This window comes from Phocoena sinus, chromosome 2 (genome assembly GCF_008692025.1).
Source record: "Phocoena sinus isolate mPhoSin1 chromosome 2, mPhoSin1.pri, whole genome shotgun sequence".
Lineage (NCBI taxonomy): Eukaryota > Metazoa > Chordata > Mammalia > Artiodactyla > Phocoenidae > Phocoena > Phocoena sinus.
Genome location: NC_045764.1, coordinates 71004886 through 71019203, shown reverse-complemented (window position 1 = coordinate 71019203; position 14318 = coordinate 71004886). Strand labels below are relative to the sequence as shown.

Below are 14318 nucleotides of genomic sequence, written 5' to 3'. Positions count from 1 at the left end.
ACAGTTCTCTCAAATAAATGCAAATAACATTTGCTGTTTCTAATTCTCACACCTCAATCCAGACCACCTCTCAATGAGGTCGAGGTTCTTCTACGTAAAACTGTTGGGCTGAGAAAGATGATCTTTCAACCCCCTCTTCCTCTCCTCCTTCATTTTTTGGGTCTCTTAAGCCTCTTTCCCCACTCACTGGTCTCACATTGCCCACACTGAGAAAATTGTTTACCAAGCTATGTTTTCAAAGTAGCCTTCTCCACATGAGGAACTAATTAATGCTAAAACAGCATTAATGAAAAAAAATAAGCTTGACGGATACAGTGTTCTCAATATGAAGTTTTTCTCTCATGATGATTTTTTAAAAAAATATTTGGCTGCACCGGGTATTAGTTGCAGCATGCAGGATCTTCAGTTATATCATGCAAACTCTTAGTTGCAGTATGTGGGATCTAGTTCCCTGACCAGGGATCGAACCCAAGACCCCTGCATTGGGAGCACAGAGTCTTAGCCACTGGATCACCAGGGAAGTCCCTCTCATGCTGATCTTAAACGTGTTTTTTACTAGTGAAAGAAGAAATCGTTAAGTAGCAATTGAGTAGTAACAGAAAAAATTGGAACCAATGATGGCCAGACTGGCAGTTGTTTTGTGCCATATATGCACATCATAGTTATACCTTCTGTCTGTATAGATGTTCTTCATCAGTAGAGCAGAATTACAAAGCTGCCATTTCATAGTTGTTCCAGAGCAGATCCTAACTTCCTGGTGTTCTAGCACCTAAGAACCACAGGGATACAGGAATTAGTATGTGTGATGAATGTCCAAATTCTACCAGAAATATTTAGTTATTTTATTTTTATTTTTGGCTGTGTTGGGTCTTTGTTGCTGCACGCAGGCTTTCTCTGTTTGCGGCGAGCAGGGGCTACTCTTTGTTGCAGTGCGGGGACTTCTTGTTGTGGTGGCTTTTCTTGTTGCGGAGTACGGGCTCTAGATGCACGGGCTTCAGTAGTTGTGGCTTGCAGGCTCTAGAGCGCAGGCTCAGCAGTTGTGGCGCACAGGCTCAGCTGCTCCGCGGCATGTGGGATCTTCTCAGACCAGTGCTCGAACCCCTGTCCCCTGCACTGGCAGGCAGATTCTTATCCACTGCGCCACCAGGGAAGCCCCAGAAATATTTAAAGTGAGCTGCTTATAAATTTTGGAGATTAATCCTTTGTCAGTTGCTTCATTTGCAAATATTTTCTCCCATTCTGAGGGTCCCACAGGAGAGGTCAATGTTCAACCCAAAAGAATGACGCAAGAATGCCCAAGTATCAGGCATTATTTTCATTCCTGGAGCCTTGTTACTAAGAGTCCTAGACGGATTCTCCGTTACAAATGAACCAGGAGAGCTTAAAAGCAGACAAACCAACCAACCAAACAAGCAAAATTAGCCAAGAAAGGTAAGACATTTTATTGTACATACAAAAAGGGTGCAAACTGAGTCCTTTCCTCCCCAGATTGGAGAAGAGGTATACTTAAAGATCACATTTGTGTTTTCCATGGTGCCCTAGGAAATGGGCTACTCTGAGATAATATCAAGACCCATTTCCATTTACTCCAAAGAAGGCTTGTTCCTCTGCAGAGGAGTTTCTACTTAATGGTGTACAAATCTCTCTCCTGGAGGAACCGTTTCAAATACACTTGAAATTGACATTCATGTTTAAAAATACTACAAGTTTCATTTTCACAGCTGAGCTTTGCAGACCAGTGCCAGGGTTTATGAAACAAAACTACGTATCTAAAATAAAAGGTTAAAAAAAAAGGCATTTAACAATAATCAGACACATCCACGCATCGATTAAAACTGATTTCCACAGCTGATTTATACATTATCTAGTCTTAAAAAATTGCAGTCAACATCCCAACATCTTTTAAAAAGTACAATGGGCAAAGATTAAAGAAACAGACAAAATAATAATATAATAAATTAGAGCATGTAATACATCCAATGGGAATTGATGAATGAACATTATTTTCCATTGGGGAGGGCTTATAATATTTTTGGTTTCATCTTTTTTTCTGCTGTTTACTCTTCTGCTTGATAAATGGGGCTCATTCCCAGAGCCAGCTTGCTGCCACACCAATTTGAGAAACTCGTTTGTTTCTTGTTTACTTCTGAGAATATTCAGGAACACGTGGTCCCAGCAACCTGGGCTGTGAGGTTTTTTTTCTTCAGGTGGGCTGTGAGTCTTTATGGAAGTGAAATGCATACAGATGAGTGCTGGCACGCACGTGCACACACAGACACACACACATACACGCATACAGATGCAACCACACACACCCATCTGTAGATACAGTCCCCCGTAACCCCCGGCCAAAGAAATGGCTCATCTTCCTGAGACATTCCTAACAGATTAATAAGCCTCTTAAAAAAGCTTTCGGTGTAAGGGCTGGCCTGGGATTTGGTCTGGAGCTCAAAAAGAGGAACACTGAAAATGTCTCACCTGCTCTGAAAGAGGGGATTTGCGGGGACGGGGCAATCAGGATAGCTGTCCTCTTGTGTGTGTTACTGGGACGACTGCACTGCATCCCCATTTCTTACCATGGATAACCCTCTGCTTTGAAGGTGGTGATGGCACTGGAAAGATGATTGTGAGAAGTAAAAAAAGAAAAGCAACAAAATAAATTCTGTCCACAGAACTGAGGTTTCTTTATAACACTGAGTTTGGTAATCAAACTAGAAATATATGGAGTACACATTCACTTTTTCCTTTGTAATACAAGCTGAGCTACAAACTCTGGAGTGGACTTCCTGGTCGCTTTTTGAGGAAATACGTCAACTACTACTGTCTATATCCAGGGAACCTACTTACTATTCTGAATACAATGGAGAAACCTATTCTTTTGCACTCAGTCAGCTGCAAAAGGAATTAGGAAAAACATTTTTAAGACTGCTTAATTGATCAAAGACTTCCAAGATTCCTTATTTGTGGCTAAAACACTGCTTAAACCCTCAGAAGAGCCATGGTTTCCTCTTTTTCTTATTCAGAAACACAATCACTCCCCTCCCCCATCAAAAACAAACAAACACCCAAGAAAACCAAACCACAGGCATCCCATTTTGATTCCTACCAACGCATCATGGGGAAGACTCTGGCCATCCACCTCTAGAGGGACCTTCCTGGAGCCCTGAAGTTGGCAAAAGCAAGAACCCCAGAGACAAGTACCTGCTGCTCAGGCCAATCCAGATGGGGTGCCAAGTTATCCTGGCTCCCTAACGGTTTCTGGAATTCACCTGCCCACCTTGGGGCAATGGTGGATTGGTGGCAGTGGCCTGACAAAGGCAGTGTTGGCTGTATGACAATGCAAGCTCCCGATCTGAGAAATTCTAGCCCTAACACGGCTCTGACGCTGGAGACAACGTTGTCAGGGCAACTCCCTGGGAACGAAAACTAGTTTAAATATGAAAATGGAAGAGGTGACTGCGACACACGAGGCATGCAGACTTGGGAGAGATGCATCAGAAGAAAGATCAAGTTCCTTAGAGGAGATCCTTTCTAGGCTGCCGTGGAAGTACTTATTTTTGAAAAATGCAGGCCATGCTGCTCACTGGAGGGGGAGCAAGCTGTCTCTTTTGCATAAAAAAAAGTTAAGGCTATGATCTTTAGTAACCACTCTGACATAACCTTACCCTCACTCATTTCTGACAACAGAAGTGGTTACTAACACTGAGAACCAACACTGAATATGTACTCCCAAGGTACATTTCCAGTGAACCAGGTTGGAAGGTACTCTAGAGGCAATGGACACCTCTTCTGGCTAATGTCAAGGGCTGTCTCTACAAACTTGGAGTTCACTGAGAATGAAGAGGCAATCAACACTTCTACTGGAAAACTCAGGATCCTGCTGTCTTCCGTGGCCCTATATCCCAAAATAAAGTGGGGCTTTAATTGGAGGCCAACCTCATCACCTGACTTTGTACCTTCCTAGACCGTTTCCTCCTAGACAAAGCCAAAATGGCCGGAGTATGTTAATTAAGGCAGACATGAAAGCATGCTGCTGCTGGCACACTCTGCACATCCTTGCAGAGCAGTCTGGAGTGAAATCACTGGGAAACGCCAAGGGCTGCACAGCAAGTAATCAACCCTTACCGCACAGACACAGCCATGCTCTCGTCACAAGGGAAGGATCCCTGACGTCTTGGTGGATTCCTGGCCTGCTTGCTTCAATCTGCTCAGGATGCAATGCCTGAAGGACTGCAGGGCTTGGGAGAACCCCTAATGTGGTTAGTGCTTAACGCTAACCCAGCAACTGCATCAATCCTGAAGAAAAAGATCCCTAGGTATCATGGTTATGGAGTGAAGGAAGCTCAAAGACTACAGAGCAAGTGGATTTGGGTGGGCGGTAGGTGGAGGGAGTGCCCAACCCCGAGGCCCTGGCTGAGGAATATAGCTACTCGACGACAGCAACGGGGCTGAGGAGGGAGGCCTGATGGGATGTGCTGATGGGGATGAAACTGATGGCCAAATTACTCCTTAGGTATCCTTCTTAAAAAGAAAAAAAAATTTTTTTTCTTTTTTCTTTTTTAAAGGAAGATCACAGTAGACTCTCTCGGGGGTCTGGAACCACCCTGGAGTACCAATGGCCCTGGGAAGGTCACCATTACTGTGCATGTCAGAAGGACTTGGGCTCTTCACCTTTGTTATGAAAAATCAAATATCTAGTAAGAGATCTGAGGGGGGGCAGAGAGTGAGAAGAGTGCATTAGGAAGAACCCCACAACTGCTCGTTAAATCCCACAATAGCGAGCCTTTAAAACAAAGTTAAGACCCTGAAAAAGTCACAAACCCAGCTGCAAGAGGGCTTGCCCTGCAGCCAAGCTGGTAACTGCCTTTGCTTTTTTGTGGAAGTGGGGAGGCACTTAGTGGAGTAAGGGGTGCCAGGGATGCTCCGGACTTTGCCACCATTTCCTCTTGCCCTCCCATGAGAAGCAAGGCTTTTTCTACACAGGGATGTGGAGGTTAAAGATTCTATACGGGAAATTAGAGTTACCCAAATTGAGAAGAGTTACCCAAATGCCAACTGAGAAACTATGTAAGTTTCAGTGACAGTGCCTTAGCTAATGTCAAGGAAGCAAACCCCAATATTCAAAATTCTTGTGGGGAAGCGGTGTGACCCTGAATCTCCCAGCCATTCTGTTAATAGGAAATTTTCTTTTAAAGAAATGAATGATTACAATCTTTATATAAGCTAGGCAAATTTGAAGCCAGTGCAGTGATATTTCCTAGCCAAGGACCAGTGGAACACAGGTGAAGCCCAGTAACTCTGATCCACGCTACCGCTGCTATCTCTGCTCCAAGTAAGACACATCAAGGGACTTGTCAGAAAATACCAACTACCAGAAAGTTATGTCTGCATCCTCCAGTCCAAAAGACAGCCCTACATCTCAAGCCAGAGGCAATGATTTCCGTGTTCCCAAAACCCCCAGACTAAGTCACCAGCCACTGTCCTCCATGGTTAGCTCTCTCTACCCCCAGATACAAGACCTCGTTCTCTGATGTAAATAATCCTTTCTCCTCGATCACATCTGGAATGAGAAGTCACTGTTTGGATAAGTCGCTCATCTCAAATGAAAATCAAGCACGAGAAGTTCTATTAACTCCATACGTTGGCGACTTTTCAAGCATTGAATGAGGAACAAAGACCCTCCATGGCAGCATGTCTGGACATGGAGAGTGTACCGGGGAGAACAGGCTCTAGATGCGTGGCCATCTCATCTAGAAGGAGTCTAAGTCCAAGTGAGAGGATAATTTCACACCTTTCATTTCAGTCTCCTTTCCCCAGGAATTTCCCAGCACTAACCAGTCTCGCCCTCCTGTTCACTATAGCCCCATACACTGAGGCCTAAGCCTGCGGCTATGGACCTGCTGGAAGAAGATTTGCAGGTTCTTGGTTTCTGATAAGGCAGGCCAGCCCAAATGCTGTAACTCAGCTATTGGGGCAAACAGTACAGACCAATTTTATTTCCTGGCCCTATGATGAGCCAAATCCTGAGGTTCCTCTGGCAGTTGGAAGGCAGGATCACTTTCCTCCTTCTTGTCCACTAGTGGCAATACAGTGGTGGCTGTTTCATCACTAATTTTGTCCCCCAAGTCACTAAGGAAGTCACATGGCTATCTAGTTGGAAGTCCCTGGCAGTGGAGGAAACAGATATTTCAGATTTTTGTTGTTAAGCATCTCCTTCTCTGGGATGAACTGTCTCCTGTCACAGTCTGGCTTGGCTGGCTCATCCCATGTGCTGGAGAGCTAGGTTGTCCAAACTGCAGGCTGATGAGGTCAAGAGGCTCTGCTAGGGACATTCTTCAGCAGCTGAGAAGACGAATGAAAATTCAAGTATGTTTCCTTGCCAACCTGAGAGTTCACTCAGAATGACACAGAGTTTGGCTTCTTCTCTTCTGGGTGCTGCAGACCCAACTCTTTCCATTGAGAATGTCCTCTGGACCCATGTTCTCTCTGAATGGCTTGGCTGGCCCCATCCCCCTCAAAACAGAAAAAAAAAGTAAAACTCCCAATATAACCAGACACAATATGCATCTGCCATGTTTTTTTGTTTAAAAAAAAAAAAAACTAAAAGTGCAATAAAGTCAGGTTTTTTTTGTCCTTTGCTCAGAACAATTTGCAATGTTCTACTACTGTCTGGAGAACAGAGTCTGCTTGTCAAGAAAGCTAAGAACGCCAACACACAGGGACAGTAGACTGCAGATTTCTCACAGCTTGTGTCCTACAGTGTAACTTCACAAGAGGGAAGGAGGGAGTAACCTGCACCCCGTGGCCAGCTCGGGATGGAGGCTGCACAGGCACAGAGGAAGAGGGAGCCATACTGCCAGACACACCTGGTGGTCGGAGAAGGTTCTTCTCCAGCCTTGGCCTGCATCTCCCTCCTACCTTCTTGGCCGCACCCCCAGCCTCTCAAGCTCCTTCAGCAGACAAAGCCTTCAGCTCATTAGCTTTTAGGCTGGAGAGGGTTGAGGGTGGGGCAAGAACCAGGAGCAAGTAAACTAAAGGGAGGGGAGAGAATAGTAGTCCTTGAGTTTTTGTGAATGACACCTTCACTGTAAACAATAGGAAGGAGAGTCAACCAGGCAGCCCCAAGGGTAAGCAGTGGAGGACCAGTGGCTCTGGGACCTGCTCAGAGCCTCAGGCAGGTAGGGGCGGCCACTGACCCACTGGGCCCTGGCTGCCCGCACTGGCTCCTTCTGGGGGCATCTGTTTTTCTTCTTTTTGGTTTGGATCTCCACCCTCCCCCACAGAGGAGTCCCTTCCAATGAGAAATGGCAGGAGCTGCGGGTGCAATCGAGTCAGAGTCCCCAGGGCCTGAGGACTCCTGGGAGGCACGGGTCACTTGTGGCGCTGAGCAGTCTTCTTCCTTTTCCTCTTAAAGAAGCAGCAGCACCTGGAGCACAAGGAAGACCACAAGTCAGTGTGGGAGGCCCGCAGCTGCCAACAGATTTCTGCCTGCCTCTGCTTATTGCAGGGGTGGAACTTCCCCCTGGCACCCACCCACAGGGTCGCCCGCCATCTACAGTGCACATACTGGAGGCAGTGGGCAGTGTCTGCCAGGAAAGCCAAAGGAGAGAGCTGCTTTATTCCAAACCTAATCGTCAAAGTGCTGCAGGCTAGGCAGCAGGGCGGAAGCAGGCATTTTTGGAAGAAGGATGAAGAAGGCTTATTTCTCAGTCTAACACCCCAACCTGAAAGTCTCATCCTCCTTTATACTGAACCAAGGCTGGGGGTCCTCAGGGCTGCATGAGAAGAGGAGCCTGCACTGTGTGCCCCTTCATACAGAGGGCAAAATTATTTAATGCAACTTCGGAGGTCAGTGGGTATGGAGGCTAAACTAAGGCAAACAAATGCCAAGAAAAGTATGATGTTTGGAACCCTAGGAGGCTCTCACATGCTACCAATGAAAGGATTAAGGATTCTCTCTAATCTCATCCCCGCCCCCAGCCAGCTAGCTCCCTGGCGTAGGCAGGAGAAGCCCTGACCCTAATTGTGTGAGCCAGGATCTTTTAACTGAAATCAGCATAGCCCACTCTTCATTTGGAGAGGATCAATGCCACAGGTGATCGCCAGGAAGCATCGGGTTGCAGGGTCCTCCTCGACTTAAGCTTCCCGAGGCTGCTGCTGTGCCAGACTGGGTTCAAGGACTGACCCTGCTTAGGGTGGGGCTGAGGCCTGGTGCCTTCAACAGCCACAGCTCTGCCACAGCCTTTAGCTCGGGTACCTGCTCTGTACTGCTGTCTTTGGAGCAGGAAGCCCCTCTTGCTCAGGCAGCGACTATTCCAGAAGGGGGTGATGAGGGCTGTGGCATGGCTGGTGCAAAAGGTATGTCCTTTCCAGGAAGCTGACACATGGGAAATGGGAATGTGAGGGGCAGAAAGTGGTGGATGAGTCAAAGATGCCATGTGATGGAGGGGAGTAAACTGGAAGTGTCACTCAGACTTGCTGGATCCTTGAAACGAAAGCTTTTCTCAGAAACTATCTTTGGGTCTTTTGCCTAATCCTTCTGGGTTTAATGTCAAAAATATTCATACAGAAATAAAGAGCTGTTGCTTACTTCCGCATACCCCTAAGTCCTCCACTGTAGTTAAGATTCCCCCCTTTTTTAGTCAGACCCTTTTGTATTCCCACACCCCATGGACTAGTTATCAAAAATTTGGAGAAAGTGTCTTCTTAGAATGCAGAAATAGATGTTTACACAGACAAAATGATGGGCTTTAACCATAACTGAATGAATTAAACATGGAGATGTTGGAAATAGGAGCTTCTTAAGAGAGTCTTAAAAAAGATTTTCTAAGAGTATAATGACATATGTGATGTACTATTAAATGGGTGTCAATATAGTCACTAAACAAAGTGTCCTTTGTACTTAGAGGCTGAATAAATTCTTTTAAGTAAAAATGACCAACACTTTTGATTGTTTTCAGTCCTTAAGGGAATCCCTGGGGAAGGATTTTTAAAAAAGGTCATTTTTTGTACATATGCTTTAGAAAACAGACATTCTTTCAAGCTGAATGTCCAGAAATTATTAAATAAGGTGAATTAAATCTCATGGGAGTACTAGTACTTCAATAGAGCTAGCTACCTGTTCCCTGTTAACCATGATTTTCAGAGGGATCACTAACATTTAAGTCAGTTTTTATTCTTATGCTTTTTGGAGGATGCTAAGATGATGATTTTGTGTTTTTACGTTAAGAACAATCATTAAAAAGTTTGAAATACTGTTTTGGTCCATTGCAAATGATACAATTTCTCTTTTACCTCCTCCAAGGCAAGTGATAAGAATTAATATCTACTTATAAGCATATCATAACCTGATGTGCAAAGCTGAATTCACCTGACTGGAGGAGAGTGTGAGCTGTGATTTAGAGCCTTAATTTTTGCTAGTTACTGTAGTTAAAACTTCAGCAGCAGCAGAAGCTTTTAATAATTCTACCCACGAGGAAACAGGCTCCACAATCAACTCTTTGGTTTCTGTGATGACTACCGGCAACAGGACCTGTGAAACTTGGTCAGACCCCAGACCAAGCCCACTGACTGACTCCATACAGATGTCTTACTCTCAGAAGAGACTGAAGGCAAGTGATGAACTCTTCTTGTGTCTTAGGTTTCCTTCCAGCTGATTCTTTGATTGGCTCTCCCTTCAGCTATTCCTTTACTATGTTTCTCTGCTGTACTTATACATTCTTCCCTTGCTCTAATGCCTTGTTTAAGCCCCACAAGTCTTCCTTAACCATCCCTGTCAACACTGACCTCTCAAGGGACAATACCATAAAAGTGTCCTTTCAAGCATGCATGTCTTATCTCTCCAGGTAGATTGTATCTCAGCTCTTTGGGGAAGGCCTTGAGACCCCCTAGAGTTCCAAGCACAGAGTGGATGAGCACAAAGTAGGCCCTGTATTTGCAGTCAGGATCACGTGACTGACATCTCACAGGAAAAAACAGACCACGATGATGTCAGATTACACAGACACATGTTTGCTAAATAAATAGGCCAAATGTACTCCTTGATACTGTAATACTATAAATTCTATCTCCATAAAACCCAATTGCTATCTTCAATACATCTCTGTCCCTTGGGAAACCCTGTAGGCAACTTGGCTTAGAGAGTTAGGGTACAGAAACCGGTGCCCAACTCAGTTACTGAAGACCAATAGAAACAAGGTAGTCACAGAGGCCAGCAGACTGTTATCACCACACGGAATATCATCCCACACGTGCAGTGTAGGAGATTCTGGCTCCAGACCACAGCAGACCAATCAGCTCACGAGCACCTGGAGCTCACAGGCAATGCCCAGGAAGCGAGGCACGGAGGGCACTGCCTTACAGTGGGAACGTGCCCCACCCAACGTGGAGCCGCCAGGGCTTCCCCTTCAAGACCCGCATGCTGCCCCAAAAGTGCATTCAAGGGACCTTCTCCAGGAGTGGGAGAGAGACTCCAATGTCTCACTAGCCAAGTCGGCCCTTGGCCCACTCTATGCTCTTATAAGAAGAGAAAAGAAAAGAAAAGGAAAAAAAAAGACAATAAATGAAAAACAAACAAAAAACTCAAAACAACAACAACAACAGCAAAATGTCCATCTCTCCCCCAAGAAGCAGCTCTCTTATTTGGAGATACTCATATTCTACAGATGGAAGAACCAGCTGAACCAAAAAAAAAAGTCACAGATTTTTCCAAAGCTGCTAATTTTAAGGTTAGAGACCGAGCCACAGAATGTGACATTATCTGGCAACAACTGTCCTTGGAGTTGTGAGGAATAATTAGATTCTGATTATACAACTGGTACAGTAATCTGGTCTTCTTACCTCTGTCCCTCTCTGCCTGATAATATCTAGCCGTATTAATTTGAGAAAAAATTCACTCAGCCAAAAATGAAGAGACAATTTTGGATACGGTGGGATATTGTTCTGACAGGAGGAGGCTGCAATGTGGTGGGTTTGGAAGGAAAAAAGGAACAGATTAATTGCTGGGTACAGGCCTGCCCATCCCCACCTTGTGGATCTAGTTCCCCAGTCTGGGTGGGTATGGCACAAGGTGGCATACGGGAGCCACTGAGTGTTCCTAAGGCATTTTGTTTGGCTTTGCCAATCCCAACCTAGCCTGGTCCGCTCCCCTAGCATGTGGACTGGAGAGAGGGACTCACCACAGGTTGAGCATTTTCAGGCAGCTACAGAGTGTGTAAAGAGAAAAACACAGAAAGGAAGAGAGAGAAAGAGAGATATTAGTCCACAGAGGTGAGATGGAAGCGACTCCCTGTGAGCCATGCAAACATGCAGTATGTGTCTGTGTTTAGTTTCTTCCTCTGTCAAGGCAGGGTGAGTAGGCCCAGGCCACTTGGTCCCCACACTAAAGTGGAGGGGGCAGGTGCCTGATAGAAGCATCGAGGTGGGAGCTGGATCTCAGTGAGGGCTAAGGCAAAACAGAAAGAGTTGGTGGGAGCCCCAAGAGTGGGCTTTCCTGGGCAACTTCCAGGAAGGTAGCAGGAGAAAGAGCATATGATCCTGCCTGGAAGAATTCAATCAGGAACCAAGGCCAAACCATTTTGGTTCCCACATGAAGTCTTACCGTGCAATTTGTTAAGCTAACCTCCCAAATATTCTGAGGGAAAGAGAAGTCCCTAGCCTTTCTATAAGACCAACATGCCTGACCAAAGCAGCCAGCAGTTAGCTCTTTCTCTAGAGGGGAAAACAAGCTTAAGAGACACTTTATCTTATTAGGAGGTGACTAGCGAGGAGGGTCACTGCTTGGATTAAGGTATAACTGCCAGAAAAAGGCCTAAATCCCATTCTTGTTAATTCTCAGAGAAAATGAGGTCCACACTTGCTAAGTTGTAGCTAAAGTCAGTGGATAACCAAAAATTCCTGTGTTCTTACCATAATAAAAGTCAGCCAAAAAGCTTTGCCTTGCCTCACTACCCTTCCAATCACCCTTAAACAAGGACATGTGTCCTATATCTAGAGAAAAGGGTAAGTTAGGTGTTTATTTTGTTTACAGAACAAAAAAAGGGACCCTGTTATTTCTCTCCTCCTTTACACGAAACAAGCTGGCTGAGGAACCCAAAATCAAAAGCTGGGAAGTGAAGGTTTCCACACTGTTTCCCCAGTACTCTAGCTCAATCTTAATGTAGGCAACAGCCCCCTTTTTCCCACAAGCAGGCTGCATGGACAAAAGGCATCACAGATGTGTGCAATGAGGAGTTGTGTGGGATGCCCTGTGCTTCTCTTAGCTGTGACTTCTTCCCATGAAAGTGATCAAGCAGATGGACACATGGCTCCCCCGCCCCCAAACAATACATAGAAGGGCCAAGAAGAAAAACACATGGCTGTGCCCCGACAGTTCCCTGGACAAGATGGATTGGTAGCTCATGAAATCACTGGGGGAAATGCCACACAAAATGTCCTAAGCCATGAGCTTTTGGATGACAATTGGTCAAATACGACTGCTCCCCTCTGGTTTCCACATCTTTCAGAAGGCTCACACCTGGTACAGTGGTCTTTGCTAAATGGGGAGACTTTAAATTCTCTTTACATCTAGAATTTAGATTATACCAGAACAGAACACACCAGACTGAAATCTGTGTGTGTGACTGGTCCCCTATCTTATACACAGAACACAAACACCACATTCACATACACAATTAGTGTACACATTTACCAAAATGAAATGAGATAAATGGGTTCAAAGATAATTCTGTATAGGGCATATTATAAGACTAAAGCCCAATTCAATCCTGGTACTCAAAGTATAGTATGAAATCCAGAGCTCAACTTTTGGCCTTCAAAGTAATAGCCGCAATGGTGAATTGGGAGTGAGGTGGGGATGGGAACGGGCGCAGCCATCTTTCAAGCCCACACAATGTTTGGATCAGACCACAAACATTGCCATCAGACCCAATACAGCGGTTCCCAACCTCAGCGACATATTTGAATCACCGGAACTTTAAAAACTCCTGATGCTCAGGCCACATCTGTGATAACTTAAACCAGAATCTCTGGAGCCAGGATTCAGGCATTTGTATTTTCTAACATGCCCCAGGAGACTCCAAAGTGCAGCCAAGGTTAAGAACTCAGAGGGTAGGAGTACCACACTGTTTATTTGGGAGAATGAAGTTTTGTCATGGAAACTGAAAAACTGTGAGAACCATTAAAACTTACAAAGCCCCTGAGAATAGGGAGCATGTTTCCTTTTACTAAAAATGGTCTCCTCCTGGCATTGACCCCCCACTCCCTTGTCCTCCTTACGTATTAGTGCCTTACATTAACCAGGAGAGGAGCATCTGAAGCTGCCTACAGTCAGTAGGGACTCAACAAGAGAGAGTCCAAGTCACCCTCGGTTGCTTTTTATCTACTGGGTAGGAATCCTCAAGTCCTGGCTTTTAAAGGAAACGACCTCTCGAAAGAAAAGTAAGCTCATCTAATAGATGGGCAGCAGAGCAGAGGAGTGGGCAGGGGAACAACCATGAAAAGTTGTATCTGGAAGAGCGCAGATCTTGACTAGCCTCTACCTTTTACTGAGGCATAAGCATGTTCTGGTTTGTACTTAGGCTAGTTGGGGGCTCAAGGGATCACTTAAGGCACAATATCACTATAAATATGGTGCCTGCTTCTGAAAACAAGACACTGGGATAGCCTGGATGTTCTCAAAGGGTTTATAAGAAAAGTCATCCGTGTCAGGTGTGGCAGCAGCTACCGATTGGTGAAGGACTTCTCTCTCCCTACCTCATGTTGCTTTGGAGTGTAAATCTGGACCTGAATTTGGGATGGGGCAAAAAGGGAAAGAAGTGATAGAAATGCTGCTTTTGCAGCAGAATCAGCCGTTATTTTACCTTCTACCCCATTTTCTAAGAGTTTAAACACAGACCATGCAGAGAGCACCAAGGGGCTGGTGGTATGGGCAGGGCAAGACATTAACATGCAAGAGAAGCAGAAAAGGGAGTGGGGTAACCTCCTCACCCTCTTGGGATTAGTGTAATTTCCTCTCCATTCCAAGACTCTTTCATTCAACAGGTGCAGAGACTATTTTTCGTGACTGACTTATCTGAGTCTCTCTTGAATTCAGAATCATTTAAGTGAGAACAAAAGGGCTCTGAGACCCTTGTCTAGGACTATAGATGCAAAGTGGTTAGCCAAGAACCAGAAATCAGATGCTGTTCAGCATGGCCCATGGTTTAGACAAGTAGATTTCTCTCTGTGTCCCTTAGGGAGCAAGAGGCTCCAGGGCCCCAAGAGGCTCAGGACTGCTATCTGCTGTAGCTCTCATACCAGGATTCTTTTAGTTCACTATG

At 45.3% G+C, this 14318-nt stretch overlaps 1 protein-coding gene across 7 annotated transcripts in view; it reads right to left on the bottom strand.

Moving 5' to 3' along the window:
* Positions 1-656: 656 nt before the first annotated feature.
* The window catches only part of CSNK1G1 (casein kinase 1 gamma 1), a 158742-nt gene continuing 145080 nt past the window's right edge, over positions 657-14318 (bottom strand). For 4 of the 7 annotated variants that reach the window (XM_032622135.1, XM_032622132.1, XM_032622133.1 and 1 more), the window contains one exon: positions 1419-7426. In XM_032622135.1, coding sequence (XP_032478026.1) covers positions 7372-7426 — 55 coding nt within the window. In that variant the 3' untranslated portion in view covers positions 1419-7371. Of the gene's footprint in view, positions 770-1418; positions 7427-14318 lie in introns of those variants that run through there. The other 3 variants (XR_004348363.1, XR_004348362.1, XR_004348361.1) reach the window with 3 other exon arrangements.